Source organism: Vitis riparia, chromosome 14 (genome assembly GCF_004353265.1).
Source record: "Vitis riparia cultivar Riparia Gloire de Montpellier isolate 1030 chromosome 14, EGFV_Vit.rip_1.0, whole genome shotgun sequence".
In the NCBI taxonomy this organism is placed as follows: Eukaryota; Viridiplantae; Streptophyta; class Magnoliopsida; order Vitales; family Vitaceae; genus Vitis; species Vitis riparia.
In genome coordinates, this window is record NC_048444.1 from 2,071,936 (window position 1) to 2,097,096 (window position 25,161).

General features: G+C 35.1%; 2 protein-coding genes across 4 annotated transcripts; both read left to right on the forward strand.

Moving 5' to 3' along the window:
• Positions 1 to 7,545: 7,545 nt before the first annotated feature.
• Positions 7,546 to 18,063, forward strand: LOC117930339 (ferredoxin-thioredoxin reductase catalytic chain, chloroplastic). Its single transcript, XM_034850949.1, has 6 exons — positions 7,546 to 7,702; positions 8,608 to 8,720; positions 11,646 to 11,695; positions 11,842 to 11,913; positions 17,085 to 17,145; positions 17,547 to 18,063. Exons 1-6 carry the CDS (start codon positions 7,606 to 7,608, stop codon positions 17,589 to 17,591), a joined length of 438 nt encoding a protein of 145 aa, XP_034706840.1. The 5' UTR covers positions 7,546 to 7,605; the 3' UTR covers positions 17,592 to 18,063.
• Positions 18,064 to 19,391: 1,328 nt separating this feature from the next.
• LOC117930337 lies at positions 19,392 to 24,935 on the forward strand. Of its 3 annotated transcripts, none has more exons than XM_034850945.1 (7): positions 19,395 to 19,747; positions 20,723 to 20,850; positions 21,845 to 21,876; positions 22,006 to 22,541; positions 23,629 to 23,709; positions 23,978 to 24,040; positions 24,599 to 24,935. In XM_034850945.1, exons 1-7 carry the CDS (start codon positions 19,703 to 19,705, stop codon positions 24,656 to 24,658), a joined length of 945 nt encoding a protein of 314 aa, XP_034706836.1. In that variant the 5' UTR covers positions 19,395 to 19,702; the 3' UTR covers positions 24,659 to 24,935. The 3 variants fall into 3 exon arrangements, with proteins under 3 accessions (XP_034706837.1, XP_034706836.1, XP_034706835.1); XM_034850944.1 differs by having other exon boundaries at positions 19,397 to 19,747; positions 20,720 to 20,850; XM_034850946.1 differs by lacking the exon at positions 23,629 to 23,709 and having other exon boundaries at positions 19,392 to 19,747; positions 20,720 to 20,850.
• Positions 24,936 to 25,161: the final 226 nt, after the last annotated feature.

A 25,161-nucleotide genomic window follows, 5' to 3' on the forward strand; every position in this document is an offset into this window, starting at 1 on the left:
ACTGACCACCACGTACTTAATGGGTTCGAATTGAGATGAGATTACGTCCACTAGATGATGAGCAGGAATTGGGCAAAATGTTGAAAAGGTTGTAGTGCCCAAAAATAGGTTTCATTTATGGCGTCCAATCTATTCTCATTGAAGATTGGAATTAATCACATATTAGATTCTATGAGTATATATTTTAGATTTTATTACTTTATATGTTGAAGCCTATGGAGTTGTTTTATACTTTACTTATATTATTTTATAATTTACTTTTATTTATAATTTTTTTATATTTTATATCGGATATGAGAAAAAGTATCTGACATTATCGATGGGATATTCATGTTAGCTTCTTTTAGTTAGGGAGATATGAGTTTTTTAGAGTCGGGTCCAAATAATATCTAGACGAGGTTTTTATATTATTAATACAAAATTTGAGTAAATATCATGAATTTTTATAAATTGAAGGTAGAAGAAGGCAAGGAGTTTGGTGCATAGTGGTTGGAGGGAGAGGACAAAAAGAAATTATTTACTTTAGCAGATGTGGGGGGTGCAGAGGCAATGAGGCCAAAGTTAGATACCGATACAAAGGCTGAGGGCAGCAGCAGCCCAGCACCTGCAGAAGGAGACCCTTGTGCAGCTGCAGCGCTGCAGCCGAGAGAGGGCTCCATCTTATCACAAGGCGTTATGATTGTGGTCGGCCTGGCCTTTTGGCCTTTTTCTTAGGAAGAAAAGAGAAGCTCCCGCAACTCTTTTTCTCTCTATTGTCTATACACATTACTACTCTCAAATTAATCAATCAACCCTCTCTCTCTCTCTGGTGTGCCACTACAATAAGAACAAAAGTAAAGGCTACACAGCCAGCCCTTAAAAGTTCAATGTTTCGCTGTGCACAGCACTTCCATGCCTCTTAGACTTTTACTTCCTAAACACCCACTGTCTCATCTGCTGCTATTCCTTGGGAAATTGGTGAGAAAAAGGAGGATGAGCAAATGCTTCCATGGCCCTCATTGCATGGGAGCAAGTCTTCTCTTCTCTCTATTTTCAACCTTAAACCTTAAACCTTACTTTGTTGCATTTAGGAATGATAACGGGACGGGTTTGGGACAAGTCGCCCTCATCCCAACCCCGTCCCCTTTATTCAAAACAATTCTCATCCTCGTCCCATTTAAATAATTAAATAGGACTTGGACGGGAGAGTATGATAAATTCTAATACTCGCTCTGTCCGGTTTAATTTTTTTTAAAAAAAATTACTTTTAAAAGTTTTAATTATATTAAAATAAATATATTTTATAAATAATTAAATAATCATATTTTTTATAACTTATTTTATTAAAAACATTTTATTATTATCTATATATTAAAATAGTAAAATAAAAATTTTAATTAAATTTAATTTAATTTTAAAATTAAATTTATATATAATTGAAGTGGGGTGAGGCAGGACTGGGCAACACCCGAACTCGTCCCAAGTTTAAAAAAAAAAATCTCAAATTTGTCCAAAATCCGTTTATTAAAATTGAATCATGTCTCATTAGGGACAGAACAGGACAGGACAGGACAGGACGGGTACCCAAAAAAACTCATCACATTATCATCTCTATTTACCCACAAATTCAAATTAGCAGGTAACAAGAGCCCAATGATGCAACCCGACATGCAGCAGATAAGAGCACATTTTGGAAGCTATGTTTATTTTTTCAAATTCTTACATATACTTTATTATAGACAAAAATTATAATTTTTTATGACAACATTACCAAACAAGGCTTCACTTGCTGTGTAACGTTGGGTCACCTATTTGGATTTAACGTTGACATCCATACTAGACTCCCATGTTACAGATTGTTCCTTGCATGTGTTTCAGCAGGGCTGCAAAGTGATTGGATGGTAAATAAAGTCTTTTTTGGCGAAGTTAATTCTTACCCTACAAGAAAGAATATAAAGAAGAAAAATCTCATGAATCTACCGGACAAAATTTGGCATAGATGAAGAAAATGAAAAAATGCTATGGAGATGGGGGCAGTAGGGATGCTGTGGTATGTTGGTAACGGTAAGCAATGACTCAAGAGAAGGGCAAAAAGTCTATGAGTTGATCACTGTTGTGTGTTAGAACTTAGAAATTAGGATGCAAATTATTCAAGATTTCACATGGATGAGTCGATGACTTGAGCTTTTAGCGGCACGCGCTGTGAAGTTGGGGTTGGAAGTAGATAACAGTGTGTACCAAATCCATATTTTAATGTAAAGATAGTCTTGGGGTTTTTTATGTATTCGGGAATGATGATGATGAGTGATAATTCTCTCTCTCTCCCTCTCTCTCTCTCTCTCTCTCTCTCTCTCTGAAAACTTGAAACTCCTTCCTTTCTTTCAACGCCAGCAGAGCCCAAAAGCAATCATCATGTCGTCCCTCTCTCACCACCTTACCTTCTCAGTCGCCATCATTGCTCCCACGACGCTACCATCTCCTCCACCACCACCACCGTCATCATCACAGACCACCCATCATCATTATCTGCGACAACAGAGGGGAAAGAACAAAAAGAAAGAGAAAGAAAGATGGGCATGTGTTGGGTGAAGAAGCAGAAGATGAAGAAGTAGTAGGAGAAGGGAAGGGAAACCCCCCTACACCTTTCACTTCCGTGGCTTCCCTTTTGGGTTTCGAGTGAAGGGTCTTTCTCCTTTTCAACGCTTCAAAAATCACTTCTTTTGGGGAATCAAGCATCTTGGTCCGATCATTTGTTACTTCTCAGCCTTTTGCCTACATGGGTTTTTCTTTTTATCGTTTTCTCTTTACATAAACATCATAGATCTCTCTAGTTATATAAGGGTTTTTGATGGTTTTGTTTTTTGGGTATGCTTTTGGGTTATCAAAGATGAGATGGCTAAGAAAAAAAAGCCACTGTAATGTAACAGCTCTCCTTCTCTGATCCTTCTCTCTCTCTTTCAGAATTTTCTTGCCTGCTTTTGTGTCGTTTTCCTTGTTTGTTTCCATACTGTGTTGGTGCAAGTTCGCTGCTAATTTGGAGGCTTATGGATCTAAAGCTTCATACTTGTGATATGAAAATAGATGTTGTATATCCTTGGAGATCATGAACAATCTTTTATTTTGCTGGGTTTTCTACGCTTCGATTGTTGAGACATATCTTAACTGCATGCCTTTATCAAGCAGATCTGTACTATACCACATCTGTATGGCTAGGGTTTTGCTGTTCTCTTGGGTTGGATTTGTTTGCTTACCATCTTTCAGATCATATGATTCTATGCAGGAAATGGATTCTAACACAGAAGCTTTCATCTCTATGACTCTTGATATGTTTATTTTGAACTTGAGCTAGGCTCATCAGACAATCTCCCATTAACATGAGTAGTTTCTTCTTCCACTAACCCAAACACCGAGTGCCCAGACTGGTTATCTCATGAAATAATAATATTAATGGTAATAACAATAATTAATGTTCTGATAATGATGATTGTGTCTGCCAATAACATCATCACCAAGAAATCCTCCAAAATTCTCCTCTAATTTTATTTTATTTTTTTATGCCAGTGTACTGTGTTGTAATCCCAATATGCATGCAAGCTAGCAAACATTGATTTTAGGCTTTTTGCAGTTCAATATGACCAGTACAAGTGCCTGTATTCACACCCACAAATGGGGTTTTTGAGAAAAAACAATTTGGAAGAGAGCTTTGGGTTTCTTTTTGGCCAGGAAGATGCATACTACACCAGAAACAAATGTATGGTTCTTTGAATCCTGGCTAAGATCTAACAAATCCAATTTTTTTTTTCTCTCTTTAATATTGTTGCAGCTATTCTGAGCATTCTTAAGTGATTGCAAATCTCCAAGGAAATTAAGATCAATATGCTGAGGATGAAATTAAAGGAGAAGATGAAGTCTGTGAGCTTATACTTTCTATTTACTGGGGATCCGTAAGATCTAATCATGACACCTTTTGAAGATTCACCTTTAGCTTGGCATATTAGAAGTACTTTTTTTTTCTTAAGTTCTTGCTTTTTGAGAGTTGAAATCATGACAAAGCAATTTCAAAATGCTAAACCCAGAAAGGACCTTAGTGTAGTTGGGTTATCTCCGAGTTATATCAGAACTAAGCTAATGTTCATGATTATTGGCTTTATCAATGAGCTGTTCCACCATGATTTTTTTACACCAGAAACTCCATCTGAACTAGCAATTTTTTGACTGCAGTCCTCTTCATAAAGCATTGTCTTTTTCCTCCAAATACTGGGAAAGGAATTGATGATACCGACTGTATTGTTCTAAGTTGATGGTTCACCTAGAGTATATACATTACACAGTGATAGAGAAAAGGGGCGGTTCAACATGAAATGAACCTTGGCCTAAAATTTTCACATGTATAAGGAAGGGAGATGCAGTTAAATAAGGTAGAGAGTTGTTAATGGGCATATATACCTTTTAGCCTTTGGGGAATTTGTTGAGCTTTTTAGAATTTGAATTTTAGTTTTTACTTTTCCCTTCACCTTTCATACTATTTTCTAACATTTTCATAGCTATGAAACTTAAAAAATGAGGGCCCAATCCTCTATGATTGGTAGCTAAACCAATTTTATTGAATTGATCTATATTTTCATAGCTAAACCAATTGGCAGCTATGAAACATTTTCACAACAGTGTCAAGAAACCAATCAAAATCCTCATCGAATCATTTAGAAAGTTTTTAACAAAAATGGTATGAGCAGAAAAGCAAGCCCGGAAGTCACGGAGGCAGAAGGATTTGCAGGGCTAAGGAATTTTTTAGTTTCTTGGAGATGAATTTTTTACTAACAACCCATCAAGATTCACATCTGGAAATCTGTTGATACGGAAAAACAAGTTCCAAACTGGTTAAAAACTGGGGTAATATGTAGCTAGGTTATCGTTAAATTTTCATCCACAAAAGCTTAAAAACTCACCTTCGCAACCATATTTTCAAGGGGTTCATTCATTGGCTTCTTTGGTGTCAGCCGCATATGGGCAGCACAATGCACCAATGGCTTGGTTTGTTATCATAGGAAAACACCATCTAGGTGATTGAAGATTTCTCACTAGCACTGCAAAATTTAATTAAGGGTCAGGTTTGGTTTTTGTTAACCTCATCAAATTATAATTAATAAGGTTTTTTTATCCTTGAAGAAATGAGGTGTTATTACAAGATTTTCCCCTGTTTAAGCAGACACAAAGTCCTTATTGTATTCTACAAAAAGCTTAAAACCTCGCCTTAAGAACCATGTTTTCAAGGGGTTCACTCACTAGCTTCTTTGGTGTCAACCCATATGGCAGCTCAATGCACCAATGGCCTAGTTTGTCTATTATTGGAAAACATCATGTAGGTGATGAAAAATTTCTTATAAGGACTATAGAATTTAATTAGGGGTTAGACTTGGTTTTTGTCAAGCTCATCAAATTATAATTAATAAGTTTTTTATTTTTAATCTTTTGGAGAAAAACGATGTTATTATAATATTTTTCCCTATTCATACATATACAACATTCTTATTGTGTTTCACAAAAAACTCACCTTAAGAATCGTGTTTTCAAGGGTTCACTCATGGCTTATTTGGTGTCAGCCCAGATGGTAGCTTAATGCACCAATGACATGGTTTTGGTTAAGCTCATCAAATTATAATTAATAAATATACATATTTTTTATTCTATGGAGAAAATGGATATTATTATAAGATTTTCCTTTATTCATACAGATACAATATCCTTGTTCTATTCTATAGAAAGTTTAAAAACTTACATTGAGAACCATATTTTCAAGGGGTTCACTTATTGACTTCTTTAGTGTCAGCTCATATGACAGCTCAATGCACCAATGATCTGATCGATTTGTCAATTATCAAAAAACACCAAATAGGTGATGGAGGATTTCTTATGAGCACTATAAAATTTAATTAGGAGTTAGGTTTGGTTTTGTTAAGCTCATCAAATTATAATCAACAAGGTTTTTTTCTTTTATCATCTGGATAAAAGGGATGTTATTACAAGGTTTTCCCCTATTCATACAGACATAACATTCTTGTTGTGTTCTATGGGATTATGAGAGGTTAAAATCACGTGAATATTTTTCACTTTGAGTTAAAAAAATCTTCACAACTTTAAAATATATTTACTTTGTTAAAAAAACTTACATATATATAATATTATAAACTTTTTTTTCTATTTGATGTAGTATATCACACCAACTTCGATTGAAGCCTGATGTACACAATTGAGGCTTGGAAATTGACTTCAACTTATCATAATAGATCTTTAGAATGCGTTTTACCACGTGGCTAGGCAAACTCTAGAGATTTTGAGTTAATTTTCATGGCTCTAATTCCCACCCTTTCCTTTAATAATACCCACTTGTCCTTTTTAATTTTTTTTATCATCCAAGACTAGCACGCCACCCTCTTCTATAATATAAAACTATTCAATCCTGAATCTACAACTCATTAGCATCTAAACCAACTGCTCATTCTAACCCAAAAAGATCATTGATGGCTTACTTGCTTACTCTTTTCTTTAATTCTTTCAAAGTCAGGTTAGATCCAAATCATGTCTGAAAATTATTGCACTTTTTTTATACTCTTTTTCAACCACAAATCTCACAAGAACCAAGGTCAAGCCTCCTAAGATCTCATGTTCATAGAATATTGGATATGAAATGTGTATTTTAAAATATCATTTTTAATGATATAGTATATCCTTCAATATTATAAGGTAATATGTTATATTATGTTAATATTTAACGTGTAAAATAAAGAAAAAAAATGAAATGGAAGATATATTATTTTTCAATATTTGATATTTATTTAAAACATAAATTATATTGTATTTCAATATTTGTTATTAAAAATATATGAAATTTCTTTTATATTTAACAATATTCATGATTAAAATGTTTAAATTTTATATTATGTGATTTTATTTATAAAAATAATTCATTTAAATTAAATAATATATATTAGTATTATTCTATAATATATTTTATAAATAGTTTTTAAATTCCCTTTTAACCAAAAATTTAATTTTTAAATAAATTTTTTTATTTTATAAAATAAGTAATATAAAAAAATAAAAATCAATAAAAAGATAAATTTATAAAATGTCAATTTCAAATGGAAGTTTCGATTAAAAAAATTAAAACTCAGTTACTAACTGCAGTTTCATTTTTGAATTGAAACCTTAATTGTTAATTGGAGTTTTATTTTTGTGGGATTGAAAATAAAATTTAAAAGGGCTTCTGTGAAGGACTATTTTGACCAAAAATTCAAATGAGCAACTATAACTAATAGTCTCACTCTCCCATAAAGGCTGAAAGTTTGTTCTTGGGTTTACCATATCTGTTTAGGTATTCCTTTTCAAGTCCAATTCAAAGGTGGGTTTGGTTGGGTTGAGATGAGACCCGACCCGGGTAAATCGGGTGGCTAGCCGAGTGGTTCAGTAAATTTCTCCCAGAAATCGCCGATATTTTAAACGAGTGGCGCGCAGGGCTTTAAAATAATAAATAACAAATATCAGAAATTAAGAAATTGAAAATAAAAGGAGTTTCTCACAGAAACAGAGGTTTTCCGCAGTTTGGGTGTTCCAGGAATCGGTTTCAGAATGAGTCTTCAGGCGTCTTCTTCCTATGCCTTTGGCATTTCTTCGTTCGTATCTCCTCCCAGACGTGTCCGCCACGTCCCTGAAATCCGAGCCAAAGGTGACAGCAGCTCTCCTTACCTTTTCCCCTTTTTTTTTGGATTGTAGGATTTGAATTCGCAACCCTAAAGTTCAGTTGCTGAATTTGAGTTTTTGTTTTTGAATTTAATGCCTTTTTGGGATTTTGTTTCTGGGGTTTTCATTTCTAAACATTTTGGATTTGTTTCCTATGTGGGGCCTTTCACGTTGCAATTTTCTTTTCTTTGCTTTTCTCTTTTGGCTTATTTTTGTGAGGATTGATTGATGATTATACAGTTTAAACATGAGGGTGGGGGCGGAGACAAGTTTTGCTGTTGGAATAGTAAGATACTGCTAGTGGGACAAAATTTGTGTGAGAATTTCACGGTTGATGTAGGATCTTCAATTTGGCTCTTAGAGAAACTGAAAATGAAAATTAATAAAAGTAGTCATAGTAATGATCGATGAGTGCATTTTAGGATTGGTTTCTGGGGAAAATGATATAAAATATAATGAGCTAATGTTTTGTGCAATTAGTGGTTCTTTTTTTATTATATTTATGTCTTCTTTAACGAGATGATTTGTTTTGAAAATGAAAGAATTATAGGAATCGTAATTGAATTTTTATGTATGTATATTGGAAGACTACTCTGTTTCAGCTATAAAATGTATCATACGGCACACTGAAATAAACACAGGAGATTTTTACTAGCATGTTGCAAATCAATTTTATACTTGTCAGTTCGGACGAGATTACTTGAGTTTTACAGCCTGTACATGGCGACTTAAGCTTCTTCTGCTTTGTGGAGTTTTTATTTTTTTGGATGTTTTGGTTGTTAAGATTGCATCTTATATTTTTTATTTTATTGCAACACTCTTGTTTTTCTCCTCTTCGGTTATAGGGATAATTGTTACATAAATTTAAGAGCCTGTTGTTTGTTCTTTCAGTGGAACCATCGGATAAGTCTGTTGAGATAATGAGGAAATTCTCAGAGCAATACGCTCGTAAGTCAGGAACATATTTCTGTGTTGATAAAGGAGTCACTTCTGTTGTCATTAAGGTATCCATCTTACTTTGCAGTATGAAACCATGGTTAATAATATGCTTGTTATTAGCTTACTAGCCTGTCAATTCTGTTTTCAGTCTTTTTGAAGAAATTCTTAGCAGATAAGATATCTTCAAACTTGAGGCATGGCTGAGATTGAGGAGTTGTTTAATGATTGAATGTAGTATTCTGCTGTGTAACCATTGGAATCATCACCTGTGAATATCTATGTTGTTTTTTATTAACATTTCTTTCATGGCTGTAATTACTATAATGTATATATATAGCTAGATTCTCTTGACAATATGGTCAAATTTTAATAATGAATGTCATGTCCATGCATGTAGGTGCCTGATTTCTTCTATTTTAAGATATGGGGACTAGACAAAGTTGGTTTCTAGATACACATTTGCACTCTATGCCTATACTTGAGTCTAGGCATACTTTTATTATTTTCGAGAAAATTAAGGGGAATAATCTTCTTTGGCAGGATGTTTGGAAGCTCCCACCTATTCATTAGCATCATGCCTTGTTTGTTGTGGTGGTATTTAGGGAACCTCTTTAGCCAAAACCATCCAGTGAATTAGTCATGAGCTTTTGGTCTGACATTTTCTTTTCGCTAGAGAAGAACGTGAAATACTTTAAAAGAAAGGGATGGGCCTAGGCGTGTGCCATTTGCAGGGGTAAATGAGTGTGGAGAAATGTCTTCTTTTTGAGAGGATCCAAAAGAATAGGATTGAAATGGTATATATGTAATGAATTTTAAGGAGGTTTAAAAATGAGGGAAACATTGGAATGATCTAGTGGCCTATGGGCAAGGCCATCCAAAGTGACCTGGTGTTTGTGGTTAGAAGGTCAAGCCACCTCACATCATGTTAATAGAAAGGTAGTGTTATGTGTGATGCAAGGTACTAATATGTCACATTTATATGGGGGATGGAGTTTTAGCATCCATAGTGACTCTTCCTAAAATATGAAGCATGACTCTTTTTGTGTTCTAGTTTTGCTCAAACTAGCTTGCTTCTTATAGTTGAGGGTTTTTTTTTTAAAAAAATATCTTCCTCATTTTCTTCATTCTAGTTATATTAGTTGTCATATACCTGAAAAAAACAATGTGAAGTAGATTGTGTATGCATGGAACTGTTGCACCTTGGTGGTGGGCTTAGCCCTCCCACCATTGAGCTCTTGAGATAGGTTGAGGGCCTTAGTTTGGCAGATGGAATTGGAGGCTCGTCAGGGTAGGATATATTGTGTATGCATCAAACCCATTTCAACTAGATTGAGAAGGGAGGGAGGGGAATGTCACCATTGAGGGACTCACTGTCATCTAATGCCACATGGCACTGTGAGCATAAAGATGTTGGTACAAGAGTTGGTTGACACGCGTTTGTGGAGGCCTCGCATTAGTTGAGCCTCACTAACCAATGAGGTTCAACATTGTACCTCTATATAAAAGGTACAAAGGTTTATTTATGAGGAGAACAAGAAGAGGAGGACTAAGACCTTTCTTAGTTTAAGATCCCCAAGAGCTCATTTGCAAGGGTCCCTTTGAAGTGCTCCTTATTGCTCCATCCCTAACTCCGTAACCCCCCTAGTCTTCTCCACTTCCCCCTCAAGCCTCAACACCTCACTATTTGTGGCTTACCTCCTATCCCACTAAAGAACCCACCATTAACTCTTTCAAACTTGATATGAGTTCAAAGCATATCAGCCTATTTCCAATATCTTAGTAGCTCAATATTATTAGCCTCACAAAAAGATAGTGTTATTTGCAAAACAGTAAATGCAAGACATGCAACTCTTCTCCCCCCTCCAGCTTCTACCATAAGCGCACATAATAAGCCTCCCTGCATAGGTTTAGAGATTCGGCAACTTAAACGCTCCATAACAAGGATAAATGGATAAGGGAAAGACAATACCCCTACCTTAAACATCTAGAGCACTGTACAGGAGCCATTTACTAGAACAGACATTTTCACTAAAGAAATGAAAATTGGATCCACATTAACTATCTCAGCCCCAAACCCGTTTTTCCCTGATCAATAGAAGGAATCTCCAATTTATGTCATCATAAGCTTTTTTCTATATACAGCTTGCACGCTAAACCAAACCTAGAGGTTTTTTTTTTTTTTTTTCCTTTTTTCACTTTAGATAGATTTGGCAGTATGCTGTCTTTCTTTCTTGGTTTTTATTTCTTCTCCTTTATTTATTTATTTTTTAATCAATTTCCACTCTAAGATAAAACTTTTGAAATCTGAAGGTGCAGCACTGAAGCTCTATCAAATATTTTATTACATGTAGTTAGAGTATGCATGTCTAATTCCTAAGCATCTAAGTATGAACAAAATTGATCAAGAAATGAGAATTTAGAAAGTATAATAGCATATTAGCATCAAGTTTGTTCTTTCAATTCAGTGAGATTTTAACATCAAATTGGCATGGTGGACGATGGGAGCTTTTCATATATTTATCATATCTGGATGGTCATGGTAATGGACTGATTGATCATTATATGCTTCTCAATGAACCACTTGCTGAATTTATGTACTTGACATTGCTAATTTCTTATTTCTAAAAACTCATAGCAAAGGATCATAGATCTTACATGTTCTCTATTGATGAAGTCCATGCATTTTTGTAATTGACTTTGCCTGACTGTTCTCCTGGATGGTGAAACTCAATCTTGCTTGCAAAGGATCATAAATCATTAGCTCTATTGGTGAATGCTCCTCCATGCGTTTGAGTAATCGACTCTGCTAAAGTTTTGATTCCTACTTGATAACAATGCACATGATGGAACATAAATTATGTCTAAAGCATTTTTTTTCCTGAAATCTGATTACATAATGTTAGAAATGGGTTCTTTCCTTGTTCCTAATTTTATTGACATTCATTAGATGTCATTCAAGGGTAACTTATACTCACCTTGGATGGAAACAGGGATTGGCTGATCACAAAGATTCATTAGGTGCACCGCTTTGTCCTTGTAGGTAAATATTTCTTGTGATCTATTTTTCACCCAAATTCCTTGCCTTCATTTAAACGTATTTAAATTCCAAAATGGTGAATAGAATCAAGTATATTTCTATATTCATCTTTTCTCTAGTTTTCTAAGCTTTCATCCATTGTATTTCAGGCATTATGATGACAAACCAGCTGAGGCAGGGCAGGGCTTTTGGAACTGTCCATGCGTTCCCATGAGGGAGAGGTAGATATATCCTTATTTGATGAAGTGAATGCAATATTATTGTAGATAGTGCACAAATTTTTCTAGGATGATGGGCATGGTCAAGGTTCCCTTTTCAGTGTGAGGATAAGTGAAGAATATCATGAAGTTGTTTGTCATGCAGTTTCTTCGTTTCATTGCTAGTTTCTAGATTATGCCATATTGACTTGAAAAACTAGAAGTAGCAATCTTGACTCGAGATTGTTGTTATTGTGTTGTTGAGACAAAAATTATATGGTGTATGTTCATCATAGCATGTTACCTTCTACATCATTGGGTGCTATGGACAAATTGTGTGTTTTGCACCTTCAGGAAAAGCATAGTTCTCATTTTTATTGATGTCTATGCAACCCATAGTTTTAAAAGGCTCAAGGCGCACCAAGGCGCAAAGTAGTCTTGTAGCCTGAGGCGTAAGGCGCATCTAAGGCGCGGGCTTTAGTGAAGTGAGGCGCACCCTAATTTACATATATATTTTTATATAATATAATCAAATTTAACAATCATTTATTTGTCCTAAACACATAAATCATCAAATATCATCTAAAACTTCAATTTAATAAACAAAAACAATAAAAATAAAGAACTTCAAGCATAAAAACAAATCCAAATCCATATTGCTAATTGCCTAATACATATCCAAATCCAAAGTTTCCAAACCTAAAGGTCCAAAACATGAAATTTGTCCACAATTCAAAAACATCATTAAAAAACACTTAAATCACAAATTTGTCCACAACAAGCAATCATCACTCCTCCTCTAAATCAACAAAATCATCATCATCGTCATTTCCATCACCACATTTGTAGCCTTCCCCATCTTCTTCATCTGCTGAATCAACCATGTCTCCATCTTCATCTTCATCTATTAGTGAATGAGAAGGCAAAGTTCTAGAACTTGAAGCTATCCCCCTTGTTGGTGGTATTATGCTTGAGCTTGCTCTAGCTCTAGTATCAAACCTAGCCTCCTCAGCTCCAGCAGCTCTAGCAACATCACCCCATGTCAAATTGTCATCATCAAATACAAAATCATCTTGTGCACCTTCATGAGAATCCTCATCTTCCATTCTCCCTATCAACCATTCATCTATATCTTTCAAGGAAATTGGGTCAATGGTGTTACGTTCATTGTATCTTCTCTTCAAGACTCGATTATACTTAATGTACACCAAATCATTCAAGAGTTGATGATCTAACCTATTTCTCCTCTTGCTATGAATCTGCAAAAATTCATAAGCTCATAAATATATTTTAAAGTTTTAACTTTTAAGTTACATTCAAGACTCTATTAGACTATTACTTGTAATTATTTTGGATTTGGTCACTTACATTTTCAAAGATGCTCCAATTCTGTTCACAACCTGATGCACTGCATGTTAAGTTGAGGACTTTCATTGCAAACTTTTGCAAATTTGGAGCCGAAGCTCCATATGCAGCCCACCATTTAGCTGTAGTATAGATATTAACAATTTAGTGAAACAATTCACCTATTTTAGCAAAAATACAATCTAATAATTTAAATAAACAAAACTAAATAACTAACCTGGTCCTCTAGTCTTTCTTGTCCTATCAACTAACTCATTCCCGAATAATCCTTGGGCATTTGTGAACAAACTCACTTCGGCCACAACTTTTTCTTGCTTAGCAGGGTCTCTTGTTAGCCTTAAGATTCATTTATACAAATCACTCATAATCTCGGCATCATGCTCTATTTCTGGCTTATCATAGAAGAATTCCGGGTTCAAAAAGTACCCTGCTGCATGCAAAGGCCGATGAAGCTGAATCTCCCACCTCTTATCAATGATGTTGAAGATTTCTTTGTACTTCTCTTCATTTCCATTAAAACTTCTCACAATTGTATCCTTAACTCTATTCATGGCCTCATAGATGTATCCCATAGGAGCTTTTTTTTCACCATCAACCAAACGAAGCACACGAACTAGGGGACCCGAAACCTTTAAGCAAAACACAATAGTGTTCCAAAATGAAGGCATTAGAACTATGTTGGCTATAGTTTTCCCCTTCTACTCTTTTGCCCATTTACTATCTGACCAATCCGAGCTTGTAAACATCTTCCTCAAATTGTTTTTTTGTTCATGCAATCGCAATAATGTGATGAAAGCAGTTGCAAACCGAGTCTTAGCAGGCCTAAGCAATTCCCTTTGTCCAGTAAACCGCCTCATCATGTTGAGTAGCACTGAGCGATTATAAATATACCCATTTAGTGATATAACCCTCTCCAATGTCCTCTTGATGTTTGGTAGCTTTCCAATATCTTCCAACATCAAGTCAAAGCAATGTGCAACACATGGTGTCCAATACAAATGTGGGCGCTTTAATTCTAACAACCTCCCTATATGACATTGTAGATAATAAATTTACATAAGTTCTCAAGATAAATAATTCAAATTTTAAAAGTAAATAAAAATTCAAGAAATAGTATTTATTACCTGCCATCACATAACTTGAGTGATTATCTGTTATAACTTGAACAACATTCTCCTCACTAACTTGCTCTATCCATTTGTCAAGTAACTCAAACATCTTTTCTCCCGTCTTAATCATTGAAGAAGCATCAATGGATTGCATGAACATGGCTCTCTTTGAACAATTAACCAAAAAATTCACCAAAGTTCTCTCTTTCCTATCGGTCCATCCATCCGACATAATTGAACATCCATTTTTCCCCCATTCCACCATATGATCTTTCATCAAATCTTTTGTGAGAGCCAATTCTTTCTTAAGGTTTGTAACTCTTACCTCATGAAAAGTTGGTCCCTTCATACCCACACCATATTGGCCAATAGCCTCAATCATTGGTTGAAAACTCGGATATGTGACTGCATTAAATGGAATAGCAGCCTCATACATCCATCTTGTGATAAGCATACAAGCTCTTCTCTTGCTTCCTTTTTGTAGGCATCATTGATGGTAGTTTGATTCATCTTTCCACTCCTTCGATTTTGAACAACCATCTCTGCATTAGGAGTGAAAAAATGATCCATAGAACCTTTTTGTCTTGGTTTTTTTGAAGAAAACGTCCTACCACTACTTCCTCCTCGGTTACTACCTCCACTAGAAATGTTGGTGACATTCGTTCTACTATTAATCTCCTCACCAATATCTTCATCTTCCAAACCAAACAAATCTTCATTAACATATTCGCTCCTCATATTCATTTGCTCTTTTTGATTTTTCTTGGAACTCATATACTCTTCCATTTCTTCTCTAACATGTTCCGGACATTTTCTACACTTTTTAGCATTTCTATATCCACCAACAAGATGTTGTTTGTGTCTATATATGCCTCCTTTGGTTACTTTATCACAAAAAATGCATATGATGGTGTTCAAATCTTTTTCATTAACCAAACGACCATATTTCCACCCCGGATCTCTTCTTCGACTTGTACTAGAGTCCACTTGAGTTTTACTCTCATTATCCATCTTGCAAACAAATTATTTATACTCTACAATAAAATAATTATAACTAAATTAAGAAAAAAAAATGCATATCACATTATCAAATATCACATTAACAACAAATATGCATATGAGTGTTTTTTATTTATTTATTTTTATTTTGTAAAATTTTCATGTCAAAAACTCAAAATATAATATTTATATTTAAAAAAAAACATTACCAATGAGAGTTATGAAATAAGAATGGAAAAAAATGCAGAAAAGTGAAGAAAAAAAAAATACCGAGGTCCGGAAGGTACGTGACTATTTCCCTTTTATTTTTCTCCTATTTTTCTTCTTCTTTTTCTTCTTCTTTTTCTTCTTCTTCTTCACTTCTCCAGCACAGAAGAGGCTAGGGCAAAGAATGGTAGTGGTCTCGGGTTGAGAAAGACCAGAAAAGGGGGCTGGATGGGAGGAACAGGCCAAAACGACACCGTTTTGGCCTGTTTTTTTTTTTTAAAAAAGAACAGGCTCCAAAACGACGTCGTTTTGGTCCCTGTTCTTTTAAATGAACAGGGTCCAAAACGGCGTCGTTTTGGGCCCGGCAAATAAAAAAAAATTCAGGGCTCCCGCCTGGGTCACCTCTCTGCAACTCGATGGCAGGAGGAAGAAGAAGAAGAAGAAGAAGAAGGAGAAGGAGAAGGAGGAGTGCATACCTGGTCGGACCGTCGGAGGCGACTTGGGCGACCGCCTCGCACCTTGCCGGAGGCGAGCGCCTTGCGCGCCTAAGCGGCGCCTTCGTGAAGGGGCGTCGCCTCCCTTCAGGCGAGGCGCCGGAGGGTGGTGTCGCGCCGCCCCAAGCCTAGGCACGCCTTTCAGAACTATGATACAACCAGCTGAACCTTGGAATGCTAAGATTATGCAGGACAGGCTTGGCAACAAAAAGGAACTTGAATTTGTCATTGTTAATTGTAGGGACTTCATAGCTGCAAAGGTGGGGGCCTTCAATGAACTAGTATGACTATGTAGTTATATGGTTTAGTTTGAGGATGTGATGGCGGCTTGATGAAAGCTAAAAAGAATATGGGTTTAGGTAGAAAAAGAAAACAGATTGGCTTATGATTTTATGGTACATGTGGCCCTAAATAAATTAAACCATGCGGTGGGATGCCTATGATTGAACTGTAAGGATGAAGATTTGCTGACTAGAGTTTTCTTGTGAAAATCCTTGATGAACCCTAAAGCTAAGTTCTCAGAAGTAAAAAGCAAGGAAGCCAGACTATCAATCATTAGGATTTCTGATTTCTGTAAATTGTTGTGTGTAAAACTAAAATGAAAACAAGGGAACCTGTGAGTCACAGAACTCAGGATACTTCAGTACTATTTAGGGCTACAAGGAACGTTGTTGCTTGTCCTGTCTGGATGTGTTACAAAACTTATTTCATGTTGGTATAATGCCCTTGACTGAAATAATAGAAGTGGCATATGCTGCTGAAGTGGGTTTGGATGAGGTACTAATGTAGAATACATGTGAAGAATGCTTAATCTGTTCCCAAAATGGAAGATGAATGTTTGGTGGGTCTGAGTGTGGCTTCATAATTACAATATTGTTGAACTCATTTGAATCTTTGTATGTGAAGTTTGAGTTTTTTTTTTCTTGTTTGCTAAATCATCTATTTTCTTCTTCATTAATTGCAATATCATTTTTATTCAATATGTGGATTCATGTTTTAATTATCATATTGTCTTTGGCAGGAAGGAGTGCCACTGCATGCTTTTTCTCACTCCTGATAATGATTTTGCCGGCCAGGATCAGGTAACTCCATAGCCCATTTTCTCATTTTAGCATATTTACTTAAAAATTTTATGAATAAAATTGAACGAAAAGCTAGCATCACAATTTAGTAGAGATCTTATGCACTCCCACTGTCATTCTACTTCATGATATGATGTTGCATAATCTCATATTTATGGAATGGTTTCACGTCATCAAGAAGTCATGAACTTGGGAAGCGATATAGTTCTATGCACATCCCATTTACGAATAATGGATTAGAGAGAACTGAACCTCCCTGTTGTTTATGTGCATATATTTTGTTGAAGAAAAACCTACCAAATCCTTGCAACTGATCTACTGCATCAATATTCCATGTTGTTGTTGAAGTTTTACTGTGGTTTTCCCACTACTTACAAGTGCAATGTTCTCTGGCTTTGCAGACCATCTCCTTGGAAGAAATCAGAGAATCAACCGCAAATATGTAATGCTTAGTGTATTGAATTCTCACCTCTTTTAACAATCACCACTTGTATGTATGTTCATATGCTATGAGGAACCGATTCTGGTTTTCTCCTACATTCTACATTTTCTCTCTTTCCTTCATTCCTCATTTGCTCAGAGCTCCTGTCATGGATCCCCAATAATACCTTTGGAAATGGCAAATAACCACACGATCTGCACAGCTTCTACATATCCTCTGGAAAGGAATGCAATAATCAGACCCTATCAATGAAATGTATACTAATTTGACTTGATTCTCTCTCAAACCTCCCAGAGAAGAACCAGCAAATTTTTTAGCAGTGTTTTCGAATTCAAGGTAGCTGAAGCCATGCAAGGCCTCTGTGGAATGCCTGAGTCAAAGTAGAGGTAGCTGAAACTGTGTTTGAAGCTTGTGATTTTGGTAGTTGCAACAATCAATTTTGCAATGGTTCTGGATTTAGAACATTTGTTGTCAAATTCTCATTATGTTTTGCGAAGTAAAAATTACATCATCAGATTCAGCAGAATATATATATATATATATATATACCAGTGCATTTACTATAATTTATACCAGAAAAATAAAATGAAAGAAATAAATCTTACCTTTTATATGAGATATGAGAAAAAATGCCCAAAAAAAAAAAATCTTCCTACTTTTGATGAGAAAAGTTCAAAGAACCGAGTTGTTTTCAAAAACAATTTTCTATTTTTTGAAATATAAAATCAAGAAAATATTTTTGATAATCATTCTTAAGAAATATAAAATACTGTGTTTTCAAATAATGTATTTTAGTTATTTTTTATTGTTTTCATTAACTTTTTAAGAATTGTTTAAAAAAATAATTATATAAATATATGTAATGAAAATACTAAATATAAAAATTACTTTTAAAACATATTTCAAAATATTAAAAATAGGTAAAAAAAAAAAATAATTTAAGTTTCTAATTAGACTTTTATTCTATAAAGCATAAAAAAAAAACAATTTCAAAAACATTTTTTTAAAACTGTTTTTAAAAATTTTGGATGTACCTCATTTTTTTTGCTTTTAAAATTAAAAACTTTTCTATAAGAGTATAACATCTTATCCTATCATTTAAAAAAAATTTAAAATCCGTGGAAGTCAAAAAAAAGAAAAGAAAAGATATTTTTTAATATTTTTAATTAGTTTTTAAAACCCTTATTTATTTATTAATATAACTCTCCAATCACAATTTTTACATCTTCTATAAAATTATTACTATTTTTTATTCTAAAACCAAAAAATAGAAAATATATCCCATTTTTTAAAAAGAAATATTTTTATTAACATTAAAATAAGGAAAAAAAAATTGTAAACCTTAATTTCTCAGAAATTTTCTCACTCTTTCCTTTGCATGTAAGTTTGGGAAACAAAGTCACCTCTAAAATTTTGCTTAGGCCGCGGTTTCAACTTTCAACACTTCTAATCAAATTCTTTTCCCTGCAACTTTCAAAGAAAAAGAAGTCTTTCATGAATCATTCCAGCCGTTTCCACCACCAAGACCTTTCTTCTCCTCCAAGACTCCTTCCATATTTCCTTTTTTTCATAACCAAAAACACACTTAGCACTACGTTTGGTTTATGAAAAGAATCAAAGAAAGAAAAAAGATAGTAAGAAAATTAAAATTTTAATTATATATATATATTTATATTTTCTTTCTTTCTATTTTTACGTTATATTTACTTTCCCTCGATTTTTTTTCCTCGTATTCTTCGTAGCCAAACACAAACAAATTCAGAGATGATATCATTTTTAATCAGATATTATTTTGGAGTCTAGGAAGGGGGAATGATATGATGTCATATTCAGACATGGGCTCCTCGGAGGCATTTTGACGGAGTTGAGAGACCTGAGAGGCTGAGAGCGCGTAGCGCGTGGCGCGTGGCGCGTGCTAAAGAAAAAAGAGGCGTGACCCGGAGCCCACAAGGAAGCCGACGCTGTTCTGCTCCTGCATCATTTCCGTAGCTAGGGTTTCAGCTACTTTTCCAAGGCGGTAACCCTGTGATTTTCTCCCCCAATTTTCATTCCTTCCATACATATAATACTAGATTTCTCTCTCTTTCCCCCGGATCGAGTTGGGTCTGAGGAGAAATGTCGAAGCCTCAGGTCACCATCACCCTTGGCCGCACTGGACAGGTACATTCTCTCTGGATTTTTTTTTTTTTTTTTTTGTGATTCTTTTTCCGTCTGTTTGGTTTGGTTGTCGAGAAAGCTCAGGGGGAAGAAATGAGTCGAAGAGAAAATTTTGAAATCTACTGGTTATTCTTTTTCTGATTTCGGTTTTAGGTTCCGTTGGGTGGGGAGATTTGTTTTGGTCAGGCTCCAGAAGAGGGAAATTTCTGAGATTCGGAAATTTGTGTGTTTCTTTTCTTTTCGTCGTCCTGTATTTTGCTATCAATTCTAAGTTGAATTTATTCTTCAGTTTGGTAGGGTTAGGGTTTCGTTGATGGAGCATTTTAGTTTGGTTAGCTAAGTTTGCGGTTAAGTGCACGGTTGTAAACAGTTTTTAGTTTCTGTTTGTTTTTTCTCTGCTTCTCTGCAGCAAAACTGAGCATTCAAGATTCTCAGATCAGTTTAGAGTTTTTTTTTTTTTCATTTGGGGTTGGGATTTTGGTGAAGGGGCCAATTTGGAACCACTTGTTTTAGACATCTAATTATTCACATAATCGATGGTTGTGTGATTTGAGTCTGCAAATCAAGCAATTTCGCCATAATGCTACTCTATATCATGCTGTGTCTTTGAAATCATTCCTGGTCCTTTGAGCTGAAGTTTCACGTAAGTACCTTATTTTCTGGCTTCAATACATTTTTAGCAGCTTTGTTTGGTTGCTGACATGTGATGGGTAAAAAAGCAGAAAAGAAAAAGAACCCAATCACTGTATTTTCTGCTGTTCTGGTCTGTAAAATTAAAAAATCAACTCAACTGCACCTTATACCAGTTAACTTGAAGTGTATGTATATGTGTGTGTAATGTTCTTTTCGACCATTTTTCTTTGGAGCAGGGTTAAAAATGATCAGAAACCCAATTTATTTATTTTCTTTTTCTCATTTGTATCAGCAACCAGAGTATAAAATAAGTGTGCATTTGTATTCTTTTTCAATTTTTAGAAGGTGGTAAAGAGGGGAGGAGCAATATCTGATGATGTTGATGATGATCGGAAAATGTCTGGAAGCAAAAGGTCGATAAGAGATAGATTGGGTAGTAATGTGGATTCTTCCTCGTTGTCAATGAGTAAGAGGTGCGTTCTTCTGTTTGTCAGAAGTAGCTTAATTTAAATAATGTAATTTTGGTGCTCTATTAGTTGATCATACTTCATAATTCTGATATATGCATTCTCATTTTCATTGAACATTATTGGATATTGAAGCAGATTTACAATTTCTGGATTGTGGAACATTTAGGGGTGTAACTTGGATGAGTTGGCCCAACGCGCCCCAACCTGGACACAATCCAACATTTGGGCGGGTTTAGACAATTATTTTTAATATTTGGTTTGAGCTTGGGTTAGATTTTTTAAACCCAAACTCAATTTGGGTTTGGACTTAGGTCAAGGTTCGGACAACCCAAGTCCAACCTAAACTTGATTTAATATTTTTATAATTTTTATAATGCATATTATCTTATATAATAATATTCATTTTTTGATATTTTAAGAAAAAAATATCAAATTATATTACATTGTATATATTTTTATTTTTTTAGGAAATATATAAATTTATGTTTATTTTTTGTTGCTATCTTGAATTTTGTCCTATTTACTATTTAAATTTCATATAAATATACAGAAAAATGTTTTTAAAAATATCATGGATGGATTTTGAGTTATGTAATCCGACCAACCTGATCAACTAGAGTCTAACTTGAAAAACCTAAATTCAACCCGAGTTTAGAAAAATGAGCTTGGGTTAAGTAGCTCAGTTTAGAGGTTGGGTAGGGTTGAACTTGGGTTGATTGTTTCTTAATTTGAATTGCATTTGGGTTAGTCATTAACCCGATCAACCCACCCAAGTTGCAGCCCTAGGAACATTATGAGATTTTAATCTATGCATTTTGAGTTTTGGAACACATCTAAGCTTTGTAAATAAAATCTAACACAGAAATCCCTTTTCTTTCAAACAGAAGTAAATGTTTTTGATTGTGGTATCCTTAATGTGAGTGTTCTTTTTGTTTGTAATCGGTAGTCACAAGATGTTCTTTGATTTGATATTGATGGGTTGAATACCATATTCCAGACACCGAGGGGATGAAGGCACGCGGAGTGCAGGTAAGGCTGGAGTGGATTTTAAAAGCTGTAGTTATGTTTTATAGATTTTTCCTATCCCCCCCCCCCCCCCCCCCCTCCCCTTTTTTTTCCTTATGTGCTTTGCTAACATTGGCAACTTAATAACTGAAGATTTCCATGCTGGTCCAAATGACCTCCGATTTACATTGATGCGCAAGAAACAATCTAGGCAAACAAGGGGTGATGTTGAAGTGCATGAAAGGATGGACTTGCGTGAGAACCTGTCAAGAACAGTTCGGCCTGCAGCAAACAATAAAATGATGCAGCAAAGGTCTGAACCAAATGGAAGCAGTCTTTTGAGACGGACTCCCCGTGTCGGAAGCGCAGATGATTTGCTCCAGGTGGACTCTTTGGGAAGATCTTACTCTTCTTGGAGCAGGGATGGATTCAGATCTAGATCACCAGAAAGAATTTTCAAAAGTTCTAGGGGGCTGTCACCACCAAGGAATATCGATAAGCTGAGGCAAGTTTCATCAGTGAGAGCAATTGATGCTTCAAGAACTGGACGGTTTTTGAGCAGTAATGTTCTTGATCCTCCTAGATCGACAGGCTCGGCCCCACTTACAATGAAAGCAACCCTTGAAACTACAAAGGCAGCCACTCGACTTCCACTAGCAGGTGGCGCCATGCCGAAAAACTCATATATGGTACTAGTATTTTCCTTCTGTTAACTAAAACTTTTTTTGGGCTCAAACCCAGTACTAGACCTAAAGGAATCCCAAATATAGTCACGTTTACTGCTAGTACAGCAGGCTGATAGGGACAATATTTGTTCACATTTATTGGTTTGGTTTAGAAATTATACTTATCAGGTTTTGATATATCAGACACAAGCAATGCTAATGATTTGAATGGAATTGTCATTTAAACGACACTCCTCTAGTTTATGCTACACCATTTTGGTACTTTTTATATGTGTTTATGCTTGTGTTATACTTAATTGAAAATGGATTCTTCTTTTTCCAGTTTTATGATCTTGATAAACATTGGATCAGATGATTTTCTGTATAGGATCGTTAATTAATATTGGGTCCAATCTAAGAGATCTGCATGTGGAAACTAGGTTAATAGATTAATCATTGGTATTGACGCAACTTTTTCTTTCTTTCTTTATTTTTTTTGATAGGCATTTGACACTACTTTTTCTTTTGGAGGACAGATTTCATGGAATTATCTGTTTTTGTTGATTTCCAAGACAGTATCTCCCATCTTAGATACATCTGGTGTTGCACTGATGCTTAAATGAGGCGTGGCCTAATATAATTCCAAATGTTATTGTACTTTTTGGCACTAGTTCTTTACATCTTGCATGCTGTATACTTATGGATGATGAATTGTTAAGGTGTTTATGAATTTTCTGTTTGTCTGTCTAAACTGAAACTAATATGGTTTGCGACTTGGCTCAGTGAGGGATTAAGTATGAATGTTAGCCTGGTAGCACTTTGGCCTGGTGTTTCTCCTTTTTTTTTTTGATAGGCAATTTGGTCTAGTTATGTTAAGATGACATCGTTTACTTCCCTGTTAAGTTGATAAAAATCAGCTGGATTTTTAGCTTAGACTAATTCCTTTGTTGCTTTTCATCTTTAGATGATCTAAATCATACCTATAATTGATGAATAGATGGAACTCTTAATATGCCAGTATGATGTCTGTGGTTGTAATATTTTTGTTTTGAAATGTTACCTTTGAGCCTCTATATTCTTCTTTTCGTCATGTCTTTTTTGCTTATTACAGGGTAATGAACCTGTAAATGTCAGTAGCTTGTTGCATTCACTTGGTTTGGAGAAATATGTCATTAATTTTCAAGCTGAGGAGGTAAGTAGTTTGCTTCTTTTGTCAGATGTCCGAAAAAGATGATGATTGGAGATGAATCTTCCATAGTAGGATTTAGATGCCTCTCTTATGGGGGTTTCATTTGAATAAAATATAAGCTGCCATTTCTGGACAAATGGAAGAGCACATAGTATCTGCTCTAGTGTTTATTCTTTAATATTCAAGATGAAGCAAAGCTCCATAGAAATATAAATATACCATCTTTTCCTTATTGTCAGTTGATTTAGGAAATGTTTCACAAAATTTGCAGGTGGATATGACTGCTTTGAAGCAGATGGGGGACAATGATCTTAAAGAGATGGGAATTCCAATGGTATTTTCATTTCTGAATATTTCTACTGTTTTATGAAACTATTATCATCCCTTTTTTTTTTCTGGTTTATCCTTTCTGCCATTGTGAATATAAATTTTATTGCCTAGCTGGTGTATTTCATCTGTCCACAGTATCATGTGTCTCATGCAACTATCTAATTATCAATTGAATATGCATTTGTTGTCTATTTAAGTGTCATTTGAGCATTATGAAGGCCTGAAATTAAGCAATAGGACCCTTTGTGGGAAGCAAATGTGGTCCATGCTTTTGAATTTCATTTTCTCTTCCTGAAAGCCATGTGCGGACAGTGGCAGCTGCTATGTTTGCCGCATATCATTACTCTAATCTTGTATATCTTCCCCATCCATCTATCATGAAGTGGTGAGGTATCATTCTCATTATTAGTGTATGTATTAGTTTGAATTGCCACAGCACTGCATGCATGACCTCCTGCCAGCTTGCTACCATGAAATGCTAGGATATTACAAGTTAATTCATAGTTGTCTCCCTTAAGGACGAGTTGGGTATCTGCTGCTTACAGGGCTGTTTGATTTGCAGGGTCCAAGAAAGAAGATTCTTCTTGCTCTCTTGTCACGTTCTAGACGACAACCCCCATGACTCCATAACTCAGCTGCATTTGTAAAGAGCTACTTTTTCTTGTGTTTGTACTCTTGAGAGAAGTCTGATCCAAAAATTGGAATGGGTGTATTCCTTTTTGAAGTTAGGGTTTAAAAGGGATTGGATGTTGTATCAATTGAAAATTTCTGTCCTTACAAAAATTCAATTGCTTTGAGAAATTAATGCTGACAAGAATGTATGTGAATTGATTATTTGGAACAAGGTGAAAAACAAACGAGGCATTGAATTGTAGCTTTGTAAAAGATCATTTCATTTTTGTCCACGGCTCATGATTCACATGTTTTATTTGGTCTCCATAGCCCATGCTCAACTGTTGAATATACTTCCTCTACCTCCCACTTGGTGAAAGGAAGAGAGAAAATTGTCTGGATCCCAGGTGCATGAATGCAAAATGCATGTAAATTCAGTCTGCGGTTGAATCTGGATGATTCATTTTGTACATGTCTTTGGTTTCTGAAAATTTTCATCTATATGATAAGTGT